Source organism: Balaenoptera borealis (assembly GCF_965194805.1).
Source record: "Balaenoptera borealis genome assembly, chromosome: 10".
Classification (NCBI taxonomy): Eukaryota; Metazoa; Chordata; class Mammalia; order Artiodactyla; family Balaenopteridae; genus Balaenoptera; species Balaenoptera borealis.
In genome coordinates, this window is record NC_138874.1 from 61759301 (window position 1) to 61779762 (window position 20462).

General features: G+C 41.4%; 1 protein-coding gene and 1 long non-coding RNA gene across 18 annotated transcripts in view; one reads left to right on the plus strand and one right to left on the minus strand.

Moving 5' to 3' along the window:
* KCNMA1 (potassium calcium-activated channel subfamily M alpha 1) overlaps positions 1-20462 on the minus strand; it is a 775994-nt gene that overhangs the window by 237986 nt on the left and 517546 nt on the right. For all 17 annotated transcript variants that reach the window (XR_014249397.1, XM_082408745.1, XM_082408748.1 and 14 more), the window contains one exon: positions 6565-6640. Coding sequence is in view for 16 of the 17 variants with exons in the window: in XM_082408745.1 (XP_082264871.1) it covers positions 6565-6640 (76 nt within the window). In the remaining variant the exon portion in view is untranslated. The remainder of the gene's footprint in view (positions 1-6564; positions 6641-20462) is intronic.
* LOC309604608 overlaps positions 1-20462 on the plus strand; it is a 555802-nt gene that overhangs the window by 124922 nt on the left and 410418 nt on the right. The gene's annotated exons all lie outside the window — the stretch shown is intronic.

Genomic DNA, 20462 nt, shown 5'->3' on the forward strand with positions numbered 1-20462 from the left:
CATCTGGGGAGTGGGACTCTGGGACCATGTGAATATCCTATTCCCCAATGACCTTATACCTAAACATTTCAGCATCCACCAGTGTTCCTCGAGAAAGATCGATTGGCACTCACGAGATACTTAGCTCCCTTATGGTAGGGGCCTTGTTGGCAGGGACCCTGGGAGCAGTGAGTCCCTGGTGTACAGCAGGGCCTCTAAGAATCTGCACTGAGTGAGTTGGTCTCCCCTCTGTACTCGTCCCATCTGCCTTCACCCCGTTCACTCCTACTGGGTGTACAGCTCCTCAACCACTGTTGTCAGCAGGTCGCTGCCCTGTCCAAAGGCTGCTGTTGAGTAAAATATTATGTCCAAACTCCCACCTTCAACACCCTCTGAAGTTTCAGGTCCTCCTACCACGATTCTTTCTACACAAACCTTGCAACTTCCATCACAGCCAAACTTACTCACCAAGTCTTTGTTTATGCTATTACTCAGCTCGAAAGCCCTCCCCATCTCTCCAAATATTTCCCTTTCTTCAAAGCCTGGTTCAGTCCCTACATCTTCCTTAAAGTGGTTCTACCCACGGGCAATACAAAGTGACCTATGTCTCCTTCACCTCCAGCTATTCATTGGTAACCCATCCCGCTGTCTTAAGGCATCGTTTCAGATTTCTATTTGACTCTTGTGTTCCCACGTGCGTCGTGCAGAGTTCCCACTCTGCGTCTCTTTCAGTCTCCCCAGAGGGGCCTAACACTGCCCACAGTGTGGTTCAGCGCATCATCCTGGATGGATTGATCTCCGGCCCCTCCCACCTCTTTCTCAAGGGACACCAATGGTTTAAATTCTAAGAGTTTAAGATCACAGTGATAAGAATGGCTGACACAGTTCTTTCACAGGGCTTACCATGTGCACTGCCATTTTAAGTGCTTCACGTATGTTAACTCATCAAATCTTCATAATGACTCTATGAGGCGGTCCCAAGGTTAAGAAACTGACCCAACATCAAAGCAGTAAGCAGCAGAGCTGGGACTTGAACCGAGGCAGTTTGGTTCCAGAGTCTGCCCTCTTGGCCACTACAGTGTAGAACACAGTCACAGCCTGGGATCCACCAGAAAGTCTTCCTTGTTGTGAAAGTGAAGCTGTGCCTTCCCCACACCCTGTGTAGAGGATATGAAGAGGGCCAGAGGGTACTGCCCCAGGGAGGATAGAGGCTATCACCATATCCTGTCCCCAACTAGTTTCTCAAGAGGAAGCCAAAATAAAGCAAAACCTCCCTGCCTCTGTCTTTTAAGCCCTCTGAGGTGCATTAACCTTGGAGAGAGAGAGACTGATGAGGGACAGGTAGCCAGTGGCAAAGGGAGAGATCTCAGGGAAGCCTGTGTTGTTCATCTTCTCAGAGGATAATTAAGTGCCAAGGTGATTCACTTACACAGTCCTGGATCCTTGGAGACTGAACAAAGCAGTGTCCCACCAATAACCACGTGGAGCCCTCTTGAGAGATCACAACTATGGGAGTCTCCGAGCCTCATGGTGTTTTGGAAAAACGACCTTACATGGTGATTATTAATCTCTGATTGTCACAGTGACATTAATAGTACTTAAGGGAGCTCTCTGTTGTGTAGAGAACATTTAATCATTGTTGCTGAAAGAGTCCCTATTAAGCACTGAAATCTGATTATTTTTTATGGCATCTGCATCATTACAGATGCCCAGTATTAGGAATTTGCTTTTCAAATGAAACTCTCTGACCAGGCAATCATCTACAAGCTCTGTGCAAGAGACACAAGATTAACTCTTGGTGGACTTTCTCCATATTCTGAAATTTGAACCTCACCAAGCTGAAGAGGGCTCCTTGGGAAGAGGGAAGGGGTTGCAGGACAGGGTTGTGGGCTCCGCATGGCAAGAGGCCACTGGAGATAGTCATAGACTTCAGGGCCAAGCCCAGGGGTCTGGACCAAAGGGCAAGTTCCCAATGGTTAGAATGATTGGAACTATTCAGGTTCTAGCCCCCTCACGATAAGGGACAGATGTGACGTTAGCATGAGAACCTAACTTCATTTTCGTGTTTTCCATTATCATTTCTGGGCCCCTGCCCCATGAGTTCTCACTAGCCATTAGAGTAATCTGTATCAGTGAATACAGTGAATCATCGTCTCTGGGCAGGCACAGAGACTTTTCTGTTCTTATAGATCAGAGACCTTTTTTAGGACTCCGTAGATATTGGGAGAGAGAGTCTGTCTCTGTAGATACTGGAAGAGTGAATGTCTGTCTTTTTCCAAGATGATAGCTGAAAACCCAGAACCGCTGGGGGCCATCTCTGCTCTCAGTGTATTTAACAAGACATGTATGGGTTGAGACTGAAAATATCATCTCTTTCCAAAAAGCAACACGAATTCATCTCTGTTCTACTTGACCAGTACTTTCCTCTTTGTTTCTGGCTGAGAATAGAGACAGGTGTCAATGCCCTTATTTTGTTTTATTGTTACCGTTGCTGGACAGATGTGCAATCCCCTCAAAGTCAACTGCACTGTACCCCACGAGGATGAATGGCCTGAACGATAAGACACAGAGTGAAGCAAAATCAAGTTCTGTCAATTCTAACCCTTAAATATCTCTCGATCCCTCTCCCTCTTCTCCGAAGGCCAGTCCCTAGTACCACTTGCCTGGACAACTGCCTCCTGACCAGTCTCATGGTCTATGGCTTAGATGTTTTAGACCCACTCTCTATACAATTGGTGGAACAGTGGATCTTTCTAAAATGTAAATCTGACCACGTTCCTCTCCTGCCCAAACCCCTCAACAACTCTTCCTTGCTCTCCGAGTCAAATCTATGACATCTGAGAGCCTTCACGATGTGGCCTCTGCCTGCAGTCTCTATACTGATAACTCTTTTCAAGAACTTTAACCTGGCAGCCGTTTCTGAGGTAATATATGTAGTACAGTGATTTCAGTTTCCAAAATGTCAAAAAAAAAAAAATGTGTTGTTTAGGTAAATGATGGTACATACATAGAGTGGAATGCTATGTGGGAAACGGAAGTGACACGGTAGAATATTAGTGAGGTTATCTCAACCATCGATGGTGTTGAGGAAACTGTGCTTTATCCTTTTCTATATTGTTGAAATGTTTACACTGCACTTTAATAATTAGAGGAAACAGTAAGGTAACTACTTTTTTTTTTTTTTTTTAAAAAAGCACTAGGTGCTCCATGTCCCCATCATAAGTATCTATATCTCCATCATCAGCATTAAATGAGGTATGGAATGACCGCCTTTAGACAGAGCTGCTTCCTTTGCTCTGACTGTATGAGTCTGCTTGCCAGTTTGCTGGGCAACTGAGGAACTGCCAAAAGCTCAGACAATGGCACAAGGTCTCCCAGTGGCCCCTTCAATATGCCATTTATAGGACATGGAGCCTTTGAGGCCCTTCTGTTGGCTGGCAGTTTGGGGAATGACCCTGATGCTGTCCCGTTACTGTGACTTTCTGTTTTCTCTGTCATCCTGTTCACTCTGTCATCTTTTTCCTGACCTCTTCATCCTTTCTGTCTCCCTCTTTCCCCATCCCTCTTTCTCTTTCTCTCCCCCCAACCCTGCGCCATATATTTTTCTGCCCTGTTTCTTCCCACTTTGGGCCAGGAGAGGCAGCCGAAGAACGGAACATGAAACCACAATTTCATATCATTATTTCAAATCGCATTTCAATGTCTCCACCGCTACCCAATACCCCAGGTTGCTGGGGACTGGCCGCTAGAGAAAGTCATACAAAACCCCCGGAAAGATGATGGCGGGGCTCCACCCACCCGCCTGGAAGGTCCCTGTGAAAGCAGCGAAGTACAGAGGCGTTACCAGAAAATCCCTCAAGGTACGAAGCCCTACAAGGACCAAGGCTTCTGCTTCTCTGTGGCAGAGCCTGCGGGATCTGTGCCTGGGGCTCACGGAAGGAAGGGGCCGCGATCAGCCAGGCAGCTGGAGAGGGAACGGGCTCAGAGAGCTATTCTATATCCCCCGAGTTCTTACAATCACATGAAGGTTCAGTCTGTGCCTGGTGATCTGGCCTCTCCCTGCCCTCCTAATCTCACCTTTCTCTTTTCCTACCACGGAAACCCCAGTCTCTAAGAGCACAGAATTACTCAACGTTCCCCCAAAGGCCATGTTCTCTCACTTGCGTGTTTTCCTGCAGCTTCCTTGATAGGAAGTTGCCCCACTCACCCTCCCTCTCACATGCCTAATCTCCAGCACCACCAGAATGACACCTGGCTTTCTACAAGGCTTACCGAAGACACCCCCTTTGCCTTGAAAAGATCCTTGACTGTCTCACACTCACGCCGAGCCCCACTTAATCACTCTCCTCCATGCCTCCCAAGCCCTGGGTGTACCTGTACCAACCACACTAGGGGTCAGTCCTCCCCCAGGGAGCTCTCTGAAAGTAGGACTCAATCCTGGCACCCATCTCGCTGCTGCACAAATGGGTGCTCAATTCAGGCTTGAAGTCACCCTGACGCTGTCCCTGGTTGTGGCAGGAACTGGGACAATCCAAGTGTGTGGTTGTGATGGAAACCACCCTCCCATAACACAAGGAGTTTAATTCTGTGGGAAGTGGGGTGCTTGGGGAAATGCTGTTTGGGGCTTAGGATGGCAGACATCCCAGTAGCCTGCCGCCCCGTGACTCTCCCAATGTAGAGTCACCTCTTTCCCTCACTCGCTGCTTCAGATTTCCCCCCCCACCCCTGCACTGGGAGAATGAACCCCCATAATTGTAGAGTCATCAGGTGGAATGTTTCCCCAGGGAGGCTAGTGCTATTTCCTGCATCCAGAGGAAAGGAGTCTTCTCCAAGGAATGGGAAGTTGGCGGGTCTCTTGGCAAAAGCCTAGAAAGAGATAGTTTACTCAGATGGCTTATGGTTCTCCCAAGTCCAGGAAGGATCCACATGGAGTACGAGGAAGGTGAGAATACAGTTCTCTCCATGTTATTCCTCAGAGTAATGGCACCTTCTTAAGATGCTGGCGTCAGAGGATTAAAAGCCCCCTAAACAAGCAAACTCGAAACAGGGAGAGAGAGGCACTATACCACGTTAGACAGTGTGGATGACGCCACGTAACACCGTCCCCACAAGTATCTCTTAAATACAGCTCCTGTGATTGCCACTGGGTCCTCACCAAGTCTACCTGTAAAAATACAGTGTAGTGGGGCAAATATGATAGAGGCAAAACTTGAGGATTACTAGCTTTGTTGACCATTTTAATTTCAAGAGGAATATGAGTCTCTCGCATAGAAAAGTCATAAAAAGGTAGAAATGAAGGTTACTGTCACTCAGAAGGAATACGAAGAATAACAATATTCATTCCATATTAATAATAGTACACACTATTAAATGGAGCACCAACAAATTCTGACCCCAGGACAATGAAAGTAAAGGGTGTTGGGACACACTGTAGAAGATTTCCATGGCATTCGACGCTCATTTTCTTTTTAACTTGACTAATAGGAAGTGAATTTATTCCCCCATTCACGCAGATGAATAGTTAGCGAGGGGAAACCAATTTGAAATCAAAACAAACTAAAATAAAACAAAACACACTAAGACCCAAAGAGGAAAGCCTGTCACATTTGTTGGATGTGACATATTCAGGAAGCTGAGTCCCAGCCTCAGTTACTGAGAAAACAATGCTGAATCCAAGCTCCCCCAAAATGCAGGTGTATTAATTACAAATCACAAACATAGAGATGTCCTGTTTTTCATCATTTATCAAACACGTTAAGGCCAACCAAAGAGGAAATGGAACATTAGCAGTGAGCTTCTCAAAGTGTAATTTCCTATGAGAGAAATTTATGACCTGTACTTATTGTCCATTAAAGGACGTCCAACCTCTTTTATTAGTTTATTCATCAAGGCAGCCCTGGTTTCCGGCCAGCCCTGAGAACCTGCAGGTCCTCAGGAAAGGGGTCTCTGGGGGATTTTTTTCTCCTGGTCCAGTAGTGTTTTCCAGATCATAATACAGTTAACAGAAGTAGTCATGGTGCATTCGGCGGGAGGTTTTTAGATATTCCCCAGAAGGCAATTCACAGAGCAAGCCCCAGGGGCTACACGGGCTATAAAGTGAACATCTAGAATGTACTTTGAAATGAAATGATTTTCTGTTTGCCGTATGAGGTCTGTGATTGCCTCTCAAAGAGCATTGCTTCCATTGCTTTTATGGCCAGGTTCAATTTCTTATTTAGTGATGTAATAAAGGGGTGATTTAAAACCTGGGAGCAAGGACTTCGCAATCAATGAGCAGACCCATCCCTCACCCACTGTGCACCTCTCTCCATGGAGCTGCGGCCGGTGTCCAAGCAACCCCACAAGGTCCCCCCAAAACTGTCTCTACTTCCCCCCATACACAGCTGTTTCTTTCTCTTTACCATAGAGTCCCCGCCCTGCAGAAGACCCTACCTCGAGGCCTTCCCTGGGTTTCTGTGTTAGATCACTCCCTCTGTGCATAAAAGAACTCTAACTTCATCGTGATGAAAGTACACACACCTGATATTTACAGCGTGGCACTGGGGACCAGAACGAGAAAAAAAAATATGAGAAAGAACATCTTACCTTGTTTTCAGGATATTCAGAAACTGCAAAATTTCTGAAAACTGGATCAGCCTGAGCGCTCTTAAAAATCTCAAACCTGGAAAGAGAAATGAAATAGAGATGCATTATTTTCAAGGTGTGGTTTTAATGTCCACACACTGCCGTTGGATGTACAGCTGCCAAGGTTAATGGGATATGAAATTCCTGCAGAAGAATGAACCATCCCGTACCTTGGATGTAGTTCTTCATCCTGATCCTTGGCTGGTGTAATCTCAGCTGGTAACCTGACTTTTTCATGAAAGGGGCCCCGTATGGAGCCGCTGCAGAGGATATTCTGGTGGGCAGAGCCCAGTTTACAGAGCTTTCTCATGTGTCCATCTCTGATTTAAAGCACGATTTCTAAGTTACATGGTTGTCTGAGAGGATTCTGTCTCTGAAAAATACTGGGAATAGCTCAGGGTAACCCTCGTGCTAAGAGCAGATTAGGAACAAATCAGATAACCTCACCTCTTCGGTGGATTTTCTTTTTTTTTTTTTTTCAATCTTTATCTGCAGTTCTGATAAAATGAAGAGTATAGCCCACTGTGTTATCTGTTTCCTACAAGGTTCTATATTTTTCTTCCAATCAAAAAAAAAAAAATCAAATCATTAAGATATCACACCCCATATACTTCAGGATTCAAAACTTATATAATTCTACTTTTACTGAGTGTCAAGATACATGCTTCTCCATTCTGAATCAGCAACCTCTCTTGAATGGCGAAGAAGAGCCAGTGTTTCTATGTAGCAGGAGAGAGAGGGAAATGGGGAAGGAAGACACAATTGAGGATTTAAGAAAATACAAATTATTGTTGTGTTTTAATAGCCATGGGTAAAATGTATTTCTGTTGAGATCAAATTTGTGAGTCAAAAACAATCTGAATGACTGACTCATGGGACTTTGAATCTTGGCAGTTGTGCAAGAGAACTGTTTACAAAATACTTTATTACAGCTTTGAGACACTTCCAATAGCACACCCACTCCCAAGGGGATTCAAAGCATTTTATTAAGCTTCCGCATGTGCCATGTGTGGAGCTGCGCACAGAGTGGGCTAAGTTGTGGACGGGCAGCTCGATGTCCATGGGTGAGAGTTTATTCGGCCCAGTATGTGAGGCAGTAAAGCGGGGAGGCGTGCAGAGTGGTGGGAAGAAGCGGTGGTGATTCTCTCGAGACCCCAGGGTGAATCAAGGAAAGGAGACAGACCGGAAGTTTTCCCCTAAACAGCTCCATATTGCGCTCAGTTAGATTACTCCTTGTTCAAGCATAAGGTGACAAGGAAAGGCTAACTTAAAGCCCACAGAAGGAAAAACCCCACTGCTCAAGAGGGACAAAAGGATATGGCTCAAAAGGAAAATTTCTCATCTAAAAGGATTTACCTTCACGGACAGAAGATTTTTCAGAAAACACCCGCCTTCTGTTCTGAATGATATTCATATTACTTTTATTCAACAAGAAAGAGCAGAGATGAGAAGGGATGTGGATGAAATAAAAGTCTCAGGAGCCAAAAACCCAGTCCTAACCGAGCTGATGAAAGGTTGACCTCACACCGCTCACAACGGGATGCAGAGGACAGAATGGAGAGGTCATCTCACAAGGCAGAGAAAAGATGAAACTTAAGAAAATAGAAATGGAGTAGAGATCACAGAGATCCAACCTATGAATAAAATGTGTTCCAAAGGGAAGTGCAAACAACACGTAGATCATAAGTAGTGGCCAGGACATCACAGGATTGAACTTTCTGGATATGAAAAGAATGACTCGAGATTAAAAGGCAAAATGAACAATCAGCTCTGAGAGACTGACGCCAAGAAGTCTCTTATTGTTCTTCCCTTCAAATTTCAAGTATTAAAATAAATGAAGAAGTAAAAATCAAAAAGTGTCAGGGTGGGGAGAGGGTTACCATTAAGGCAACTAAGATCTCATTACGTAACAGTAAGTGTTAAGCAACGACTGGGTAACATGCAGAATTTTAAAACAAGGAGAGTCTGACCCAAGATTTTTATACCCTGTCAAGTAGTTGTTCAACAGTGTAAGGGCAACAAAAAATACTTTCAAATATCCAAGTTCTCAGAAAATATATTGTTTGAACAAAACATTTGCAAAGAAGTTCAATAAGTCTTACTAAATCAGAATGGGGGTTGGTGCAGGCTGGAAAGTGAATTGTTAATAAACTCTCCTGTTGGTCCGAAGCATCCAGCCCAACCTGGATGGCTGATCTGACTGCAGCACCACTGTCACATATTGCTGGGAGGTAAAGTAACACATTTAGAAGCTCGAGGTAGAAAAACACTGGCAGTTAGTACTGAAACCAGTCACGGATATAAGGATGCTTTAGTAACATATTAGCCGCTAATAGTTTCATCCTGAAAAATTGTGTGTGTGTGTGTATGTGTGTGTGTGAGAGAGAGAGAGTGTGTGTGTGTGTACTTTCATTTATGGAAACAAAAATTGAATACAAATGGCCCACGCTTTGAATGGGATTTCTTTCTTTTTATCGTGAAGAAATGCCTTTTGCATCCCGTATTATTGGTTTGTCGTTTGTCATATTTTAAAGCGACTCACAAAAATAAGATAGAATAAAAGCTTTTCTTTTAATTGAGGTGTATGAAAATAAAGATAGGAAAAAAAAAAAAAAGAATGCCGCAGTCACAAGGTCCTGTCCTCTCGCTAGAGGTAAACTGTAGACCTAGGTCTGAGCTCTTTCCCAAGGAAAGCAAGCAGGGAGGCATTCTAAGATTAACGAAGGAGGAAAATAAGCTGGTTCTTAGGAGAAGAGGTTATCCCAGGAGGGGGACTCAAGAGAAATGTCTCCCTGCCAAAGGGGCCTGGGGTGATGCAGGAGCGACATTCTCACGGGCTGAACAATGGTGGGCTTTGTTTATTTGACTGCTTTGTGCTGGTCATTGTCATGGCACTGGGTTTCACGAATGCAAATGAAAAACAAAGTTCTACGTAGGGCTAAAAAAAATCAGTCTACATGTTCTCCTCAGATCAAGCCAGACACTCTGGAGAAATGCCTGGTCTGAAGTGTCTATCCTTCAGGCCACAGCTCACAGCAGCTCCCCAACTGCTTTCTCCCCTGCACCACATGTGGTCTATTCTCAGCACGGCAGCCAGAGTGAGCGTGTTACCAGGTAAAATGGATCAGGCCGTTCCTCTGCTCAAAATCCTCCAATGCCCACATTCCACACAAAGTAGAAGTCAAAGTCCTTCAAGAACCTAAAGCAAGGCCAGCCCTCATTCTTTTTGGACCTGCTGGCCTCTTCCCCCCACTCATACTACTTTGTCTCTGATCTGGCCGTCTTCCTCAGTGATCCTTGACTGTGTACGGATGCTCCTGCCTCAGGGCCTTTGCACATGCTCTTCTCTCTGCCTGGAATGCTCCTTCCCAAATGGCCACATGGTGCCCTTGCTCACCTCCTTCAGGTGTTTAATCAACATAACTTTCTCAGGGAGATCTTCCCTGGCTACTCTGTCTAAAAGTGCAACTCCCCCCTCAGCCCCACCCACTCCCCAAAACTCTTTATTCTGCTTGCCTGCTTTACTTTTCTCCCCAGCATGAAGCACCAGCATCTTACTTATTTATGTAGTTTACTTTCTGTCTCCTTATCCATAGCACCAGCTCTTGGAGGGGAGGGATTGATGTCTGTTGTGTTCATGGCTGTATCCCATGTACCTAAAATAGTGCCTTGCGTAAGGTGGATACTCAGTAACTACTTGCTTGAATTGAACTGAATGAATCAGACTTCTGAGAATTAGATGGCAGAGAGCTAAAGGTTAGAGGCTCTGCATTTGGAACTCTGAGGCTACACATTGTTTACTAAAGGGAAAAGCCATGACCTCTGAAAGTTCACCTGACAGAGGCCTGGGCTGATACTCTTAGGAAATATGAAGAAGCCTAACCAGGAAAGAGCCTTGACCAATGGTCACGCTGCTATACTCAGAGAGGTCCTGAAAGAGGATACACAGCAACCTCAGATTCCATAAAGAGGCCAAGAGAAGGAAGCAGTGGGATGGGCAATGCCAAAGTGACAAATTACTCATCTCCTTTGCTTTATAACACTATATTCTTATTATTTATTCTATATAATTTAAAATATCTGAAATAAAATTATTTTTTAGGAAATAGAAAATGGCTATAACAGAGTTGTGAAGAAGAAAATAACATATTAATTATGCTCTCCAAAAGTCTAGATAGTTTCATGAGCAAGTTCCTTTAAACTATCAAAAAACGGTAAACTTCTCTACATATCAATACTCTCTATTATATAGTCAAGTAATAAAAATGGACTCTTCTCTCTCTTTCTGTACTTTGTATTGGTTAGAAAAGTGGTATTACCTGGACATAGGTTTAAAAAGAAAAAAATGGCAAGCTCATCACACTAATGACTATTGACTAACCACAAGAATCCTACATAAAATACTAGTGAATCATATGCGAGACTATATTGTGTGTGTGTGTGTGTATTGAACTATTTTTTTTTTTTTTAGCATCTTTACTGGAGTATAATTGCTTTACAATGGTGTGTTAGTTTCTGCTGTGTAACAAAGTGAATCAGCTATACACATACATATATCCCAGTATCTGCTCCCTCTTGCGTCTCCCTCCCATCCTCCCTATCCCACCCCTCTAGGTGGTCACGAGACTATATTAAATAAATAACACGCATGAGCTATAGGGGGTGCTGTGGAGCACAGCCCAGATCCCTTTTCCCGGGATCTTTATTCATCACTGGCTCCTGAAGAGCAGCCTTGCCCACGGTCACACCCCTTACCAGGGGTGGCCCCCATGGCTGGTAGATATGGGGACAAAGGTCTGCTGCCTTGCCTGGATTTGGGACAATGCTGAAGGGCCATCCAGCTGCAGAGCTGCCTGTGGGATGGACAAGGCCTCTGGTACAGGTGCAGCACAGCTGAGCCCTCCACCCCATCCTAGTGCCCTTCTTCTCTCACAAAGATGGGTATTAAAACCTGCCCTGCAGATTGTGTGCCAGAAGACTAAGTATTCTGCTAAAGCGTGGCAGGCACATTGCAAGTACTCGACAAACAGTAATTTTACCATATGAAGCTATGGAATTGAAACAGCATATTATTGTTCACAACTGCACAGAAAAGTCAACAAGACGGAATAGAAAGCCCATAAAGATACACGCACACACACGGTAAATAGTGTTATTGTTACTTTAAATTATTGGTAAAATGATGATGTTGACAATGACGTAAATCTATTATGATTGATCATCTGCTATTTTTAATTATTTCTACATGCCTAATCCTTTAGCTCTATCTTATTTAATCCATACAACCGAAGAAAATAGCTAAGGATAAACAGACTAGAGAATGTGTCCAGCACACAGTTTGTAAGCAGCACAGCACAAATTTCAACCCAAATTTATGTAATGCCACAAAACCCAAGCTTGTAACCACTGCCCTGGCACAGCCTTTGGTCAGTCAGTTCCGATTCCAAACATCAGCACTCAAGTAAGCGCTTCCGGCACTTGTGATCATCTTGCCAAACTCTCCTAACAATTCCCATTTCCGTCAGTAGGGAAATGCCCTTTGCCTACACCCCCATCAGACTGAGTATTCTCATTAAGACGGGAAGAAGGAAGGGAAAGGAAGGGAGGGAGTGAAGAGGGAGGGAGGGAGGGAAAGTAGGAGTCCCAATTTGATAGCCCTCAACCCCAAATAGAGCCCATCCCTGTTTTATTCTGCTTTTCTAGGTTAACAAATGAAGTTAACTGTGTTTTCACATAATTATTAGTCATTTTATTTTCTTCTTTAAAGTGCTTTATAATAGTCTCTGCCAGATTACCTGTGGGTTCATCTTATTCTTTTATTATATTTGAGCTCTTTCATAATGAGAATATTATATGTTATATATTTTATCCCACGGTTCATCATTCTTCTTTTAATTTTGCTCAAAGTTTTTTTTCTTTCCTAAGTCTTAAATTTTGCTTAAGGTGTTTTTTTTTTTCTTCTGAATTCCAAAGTTTGTTATATGGTCAAATATATCAGACTTCCATCATTGTTTCTTTGCTTTAATATTTAAAAATGGCCACCTCCATCGTAAAAAACAGATTTTTTTAAATGCATGTACATTTTCTCTTTGTACCTTTAGGGTGTGAGTTCTGAACCTCGGCTGCACATTTAAATCACCCGGGAAGCTTTAAGAATTACTGATACCTGGGTCTCACTCCCTCTTCCCCAATTCTGACTTAATGGGTCTGAGGTACAGCCAGGCAGAGGGAATTTTAAAGTTCTGCGATGATCCTAACGAGCCATCACGGCTGAGAAGCACTGAAAACTTTTTCTACAAATGAGCAGATAGTAAATGTTTTAGGTTCTATCACAACTACCCACTCTGCTGTAAATGACATGTAAATGAATGCACGTGACTGTATTCCAGTAAAATTTTATTCAAATAAATAGGCCATGGAGCCTAGTTTGCTAAGCCTGCTTTAGAGACCAGCTATTCAAATTCCATGTGCACATGAATCATCTGGGGTTTGTTAACATTCAGACCCTATTCCATGGGACTGAGATGGGGCTTGATGCTCTGCATTTCTAACCAACTCTACGATGTCACTGATGCTTCTGGTCAGAGGCCAAACTGAGAAAACAAAACTGCAGGGCAGTGGTTCCCAGACTTTGTTGCCATTGCAATCACCTGGAAATTCTGGAACAACACTGGTGCCTATCTCCCACCCTCAGATATTCTGATTTAATTGGTCTGGGTGACAACCTGGGTGCAGAAATTTTTTATAACTCCCCAGATGATTCTAATGTGCAGCCAAGTGTGGGAACCACCCATTTAGGGTATCTTTTCTTCTTTTAACCTTTAATTTGTAAATCCATCTTGGCGTATTTATTTATTTTGGTTAATAGTGTGCCAAAGGGACCAAGTTTTATTTTTTCCCCAAATAGTTAGCAAATTGCCTTTTCCCTGAGTAATCGCTTGAGTAATCTAAAACCAGTACTATATCCATTAAGCACCCTGTCTCTTTACTTTTAAAGAACACACTGGCTAACTATAAGTTAGAAAAAACCCATAGTATAATAATAGATTACTTATAAAATAATGCATTCAGCTCAAGATCTTAGGAAAAAAGTAGTCTTAACAACCATAGAAGAAAAGATGATTTCTACTTTAGTGTTTATACTTGAATAATCAGAGAACTAATAAAGATTAAAAGTGATAAAAATTTTCAAATCATTTTATGGGGGCAAACAATAACAACAATAAAACAAACAAAACACATGCTTATCCAATAAAGAAACAAATAGAAAATAAAGTCATGCACAATTTCAGGCTAAGAAAATTTGAATTCCACACTGAGAGGGACAACTTTCCAAAAAATGTAAACTTTGTAAGTTCATACACACAAAAAAGAAAACCATTACAGGATGATAACTGAGATATAAATTGAAATTTTTATTGATATCTTCCCCTCAGAGAGTTTGCACCCATGTAATTTATTAAATTTTTTAAAACATTTACATTTTAATGAAACTCTAAACTATTCCATGATACACTAAAAGAGGCAAAGCTATTAAACTTATTATAAAATAATCATAACCTGGTACCAAAAACTGCCTCTCAAAACACAAAAGTAAAATAATCTCACTAAGATTAGTGATGCTGAAGTTCTACATAAAGTACCAACATATATAATTCATCCGTGAATTAAAATAAGAATCCAGAGCATTCTGGTTAACCCTAACAGATTGAACAGAATGATTTCTCTCTGCCTCCTCTCAAAACTTCACTAAAGTAATATTAAAGGGGGGAAAAATAGCAAAATCCCACAAGGGCAGGAAGAAGGGAAGAGAAACTACAGAACGTAAGAGAAAACCACAAAATGCTGGTAGATGAAAAGTGGATATTCTGTTGGAAATTAACTTGGCAAAGCTGAGAAACCTGATAACATGTATAGTAAGAAACATATATATAACATAATAAAAACAAAATATCAGAAATGTTCTTGGTCAATACATTTGATAAGGAATTTCACAAAGACAGGTTGGTGGGGCCTGGTGGAGTGGGGAAATCATAGATAAAGAGAAAGCAACTGTTCAAAAGATGAAATGAGGTGACCAACACTGGGAAGTGGGAGGCTGGGACAACTCACTGATGGATTGGGTTACCAAATAGGAGCAGCCAGGATAAAGCAGTAAGCGTGGGCATTGTAGTTGTTAAAGCAATATCCCACGTGAACTGGTGACTCTTAGGAGAAAGCTGTAAGACCAGTTACTGGACCAAAATACACTGCCACATACCCACCCCATCACTCCTCAGACAAGGTGCATTAAGCAAAGACAGCATTCTAATATAGGCTAACAGAAAATCTCAAATCCAAAGAGGAGCACAAAATCAAGAATCACCCAATATTTGAGGAAAGTCAAGCTTTCTTTGAAGAAAGGCACATAGTCTAGCAAAATTTACACTTAATGATACAACATTAACAAAGCAACAACTTTAGAAAAAGTTTGATTGAAAAACAAAGAATTGTAAGAAAATATGTCAGCTCAGCAAAGATAAACTAGATATTTTAGAAATTAAAATTTTAAACATCAAAACTTCAAAAAGCCAACTATTAGAAGAATGGATACAGCTACATACAAACTACAGGGCTAGACTATCAAACAGAGGTCTCTTCATACAAAGCGGAAAAGGGGTGAAAAGTACAAAAGGGAAGTTGAGAGACATGGAAGACAAGTGTAGAATTTTTAACATTTACGTAATTGAGTTCCCAGAAGGAAAAAATACAGGCAATAGAAAGCAGGAAAACTGGAAATTCCCTGGCGATCCAGTGGTTAGGACTCCAAGCTCTCACTGTTGGAGCCTGGGTTCAATCACGGGTCAAGGAACTAAGATCCCACAAGCCTCGTGGTGTGGCGAAAAAAAAAGAAAAAAAGAAAGCAGGAAAACTCTCAAACATTAGAATAAAGTTTCCCAGATCAAAGGGATGACCTGCATCCTCAGATTGGAAAGGTCTGTTAAGTGTCCAGCAGGATAATTTTAAAGGACCCAAGTTGAGGCATATTACGGTGACATTTCAGAACACCAATGCAAAGATATAAACTCCCCAAAGCAATGAGAATCAAATTATTGTCAGAATTCTCCTGGCTGCACTGGATTCAAGAAAACAAAGGAAAGATATCGCCACAATTTTCAGGAGAAATTATTTTGAGCTAAAAAAGATATACTTAATCAGCTGAAAGAAAAATAAATCCAAAAGCAAGTGAGATACAAGAAGCAATGCAAGAAAAGAGTAAAAGTAACTGATTAGTTTACGTGTTGATTGAATATTACAAAAACTAATAAATAATAATAATAATAATAATGATTTAAAAGTAAAACCTCTAGATGATACTACATGGAAGATAGAGGAGAGAGGGCAGTGAAGGTCAGAAAGTTGTGCTAAAGTTCTTGTCTTGCTTCAGGAGAAAGTACCATTAATTATACATATTAATAGAAAATTTTAAGTTTAAGTATGTGTATCAACAACTTAAGAATACATTTGGAATTATAAATTCCAAATCTCAGAAGGAAAAAAGAACAAAAGAATTTGATCAATCCAACTGAAGGAAAAGAATTGTGAAAAAAGAAAAGAAAAAAGCATATTAATTAGTATTAATAAAATACTATTGTAACAGCAAAAAGAATTATTTTTTAGTAATCACAACAAAATTGAGTGAGTTAAATTTATCTATTAATTGACAAAGACACTCAGATAATATAAAAACAGCAATAATCCATTCCAGATGCATGTAAGAGATTCACTGAAAACAAGGAAAGTTAGAAATATGTACCAGACAAATGCTGACCAAAGAAAAAGAGGCAAACAGAACAATAATGGTATCATATAAAGTGGCAGCTACTGTGAAGATGTACAAAAGAAAGAGTAATACTTCATATTCATAAAAGGAGAAATCCACCAAGAATATGTAACAGTGAAAAAACTTTACATACCTAAGACTATATCTTTGAAGTACATATATGACAAAATCTGGCAAGAATGCATCAAACAACAAAAATTGACAAAGCCACATCACAGTGGGAGACTCTAATGTTCACTTTTCAGACACTAGCCAAAACATAAGCACAAATAAGAAATGTTCATCTAACATTTAGTTCCTTGGGGTGTATTTGTATATATCTATCTGAATGGATGGACAGGTAGATACATACATATATTATACCCAGTAAATAAACAACACACTCTTCAGTAGCAACCTTTGAACAGTCATGAAACTGACCATGTACTAGGCCACAAAGAAATTTTACCAAATTCCAAAGTACAGAAATCATATAGGCCACATTTACCAGAAAGCAACAAAATAAGAAAAATCACAAAAAAGATAAGCAGAATAGGGACTTCCCTAGTGGTGCAGTGGTTAAGAATCTGCCTGCCAATGCAGGGGACACGGGTTCGATCCCTGGTCTGGGAAGATCCCACATGCCATGAAGCAACTAAGCCCGTGCACCACAACTACTGAGGTTGCGCTCTAGAGCCCACAAGCCACAGCTACTGAGCCCTCATGCCACAACTACTGAAGCCCATGCGCCTAGAGCCTGTGCTCCGCAGCAGGAGAAGCCACTGCAATGAGAAGCCCGCGCACTGCAAGGAAGAGTAGTCCCCGCTCTCCGCAACTAGAGAAAGCCCGCGTGCAGAAACGAAGACCCAACACAGACAGAAAAAAAAAATTAAAATAAATAATTTTTTAAAAAAAAGATAAGCAGAATAGATTATATTATATAGAAAAGAATTTAATATATGATAAAGAAGTCATCACAACTCAAGGCGAGACAAGCATTATGTAATAATGATGGAACAATTGGTTTACAATGAGATCAATTTAAACTGTCACCTCCTACCATAATTGAAATTAAATTGAGATGAAAATTAAAATTAAATATAAATAATAAGCCATAAAAAAAACAAAGAAAATATAATTACATACTTATTAGCCCTCTGAAGAAAGGAAGAATTTCTAGACTCAGATGTGAAAGGAATCATAAAAATTTTAAAATCAGCACCATAAAAATATCAAAATTCTACATGTCAAAAAAAAAAGTAATGAAGATCATAATCTATTAGAAAAATAATTAAAACAAATATGATATAATAAGTCTTCATGATGTCAAGAACATGTACTACATCACTAGTCCATAAATAGGCAAAAAGTCATAACGAGGCTTGTCATGAAATAGGAAATATAACTAGTAAACAACATTAGAAACTATTACACTTGGTTGAAATAAAAGATATGTCAATTAAAAATATAGTAACTTTGGTTTATTCTGCTTAACTAGCAATGTATTTGAATTTTACCTACTAGAGATGCCCCTACAATGAGATAGTCTTATAATTTGATGGTGGAATTGTAAATTGATACAGCATTTTCAGAAAATAATTCCACATTACAAATCAAACTACATTTCTGGGAATGAAGCCTAAGATAATATAACAAAACATGGAAAGATGCTACAGAAACAAAGATGTTCCTTGCAAAATTATTCATTAAACAAGAAAAACAGAAAGCAGCTTGCTATCTAAAAATAGGTCTTCTTAAATATAGTCCATCTATGGGATATTATAGTCAAAAAGTAATGTAACAATAAAGAAAATGCTTATGATATAATGTTAAGTTAAAGAAGTAGGACATAGAGAGTAGAATGGTGGTTACCAAGGGCTGAGGAGTTGGGGGGAAAGAGTAGTTGTTTAATGTGTATGAAGTTTCAAATTTGCAAGATGAAAATGTTCTGTTTCACAACAATGCAAATATATTGTACTTAACACTATTGAACCGTGCACTATAACATGGTTAAGATGGAAAAGTTTATGTTATATATTTTTTACCATAATTTAAAAATAGCAAACTGGAAGCATTTTTAAAAACTGGAGTATAAAGTACATGTTCTCTCTGATAAAACTACGAAAACTATAGGTATATGAAAAATAAAAACTAGGAAACACATAAAATGATGACAGTGGTTGTGATATGGAGGTAGGATTTCTGGATTTCATTAATTTTCTTGAGTTTTTAAATTTTTCTGTAATACATATTAAAAATTCTTATTTTTATTCATAATGTTTTGTTGCTGTTGTTATAAAGTTAATGGCAAGTCAGGACTGAGGACAGGTCTTCTGACTCCAAGCCCGGCGTCCTTGTCAAAGTTTCAGGAACCCGAGGCCAGCGGCTCTAGGCAGGGAGGACCCCTGGCCATTGCTGTCCCTTCAGAGGCTCACACTCGGCACCTGGGACCTGAACCACCAGGTTAGGCCATCCTGAGAACTACTGCCATGTAACTTTAGTGCTGGCCAACCACAAAAGTTAAGGGATTTAGGACCTCTTTCTCAGATGGAAGCAGAATAGCTACACTGACAAGAGACTGAGGGACATGCAGGTAAATGATGAATCATTCACCATTCAGGGTCCCCATTATCCCAAGACAGAAAGGACTCAGGAGATTCCTGCAAGCAAGGTCCCACTGGAGCACAAGACGAAGAAAACACAAAAGCAAACGCATCCCAGCCCAGGGTGGAAAGCCGGCCAGGGTTTTACAATTTGCTGTTTTCCATTCCCTTTAACTCCTTAATCTTTAAATCCAAAAAGCTGAAAGGTTCAAATAAACCTCTGTCATTTCCAATCCCTCCACCCCCACGTAAATCCTGAAGAGCAATTATTTTTGTAGTGTCTGACAAGGTCAGAGTCATCTGGCCTTGCAGCTCGAGAGCTCAAATCTATGACAGGAGTCATCAGGGTAAACAGGGACAGACACAATCCCAGGGAGGGTTCTACAGGGTGGTCCCTGCACCCTGCTTCCATCCCCAGGTCCCACCTCCCATCCCCCAGCTACATCACTGCCTGGACCACGTGCTCTCACCCTCCACACAGAGAGAATCAGAGCCTCTTCTTCCTAGCTGGAGGGAGAGGACTGTCTTTCTTGCTCTCAAATGCCCCTGGGCTTTTGCTCCTCCAGTTAGAACTTGTGTTTGATAAATAGTGCTTGTTTGCCTGACCTTTTCAAATATTTTCCCTGGATAATTGCTCAGGCTGTTCTGTGCCCCACCTTATCCCCCCGTCCTGCTTCCTATCTGATAGATGCTAAACATCAGTTGATATTCCAACTGGGATTCTCACCCATTCATTCATGTTTTCATTCATGAATTCATGCCATACATGTGCAGTGAGTGTCTCTCTGTACCAGTCACTCACTGTCCTAGATCCTGAAAGCAAAGGGGTGAAGCTCCTGCTTGACAGTCTCCTATTTGAATAAGGGAGCCAGAAAGGAAACAAGTTTTTTAAAAAGTAAACAAATAGGGCTTCCCTGGTGGCGCAGTGGTTGAGAATCTGCCTGCCAATGCAGGGGTCACAGGTTCGAGCCCTGGTCTGGGAAGATCCCACATGCCGCGGAGCAACTAGGCCCGTGAGCTACAATTACTGAGCCTGCGCGTCTGGAGCCTGTGCTCCGCAACAAGAGAGGCCGCGATAGTAAGAGGCCCGCGCACTGCAATGAAGAGTGGCCCCCGCTTGCCGCAACTAGAGAAAGCCCTCACGCAGAAATGAAGACCCAAGACAGCCATAAATAAATAAATAAATAAATAAAAGAGTAACTGTAGTGTCATGTACACACACAAAAAAGCTTATTTAAAAAAAAAAAAAGTAAACAAATAAATCTTGTTGATTTCACCTCTTAAATACATATAAAAAATAACTCATCTTTTCCCTTTCCAATGCCAGAACCATGGTCCAAGCCACTGTTACCTCTAATTTGGCCAGCAGCCCCCAAGCTGGTCTGCACTTTTATTCCCTCAGCCCATCATGCCCCACCATCCATCTCCTAGAAGCAGCCAGCGTGATTTTTGCA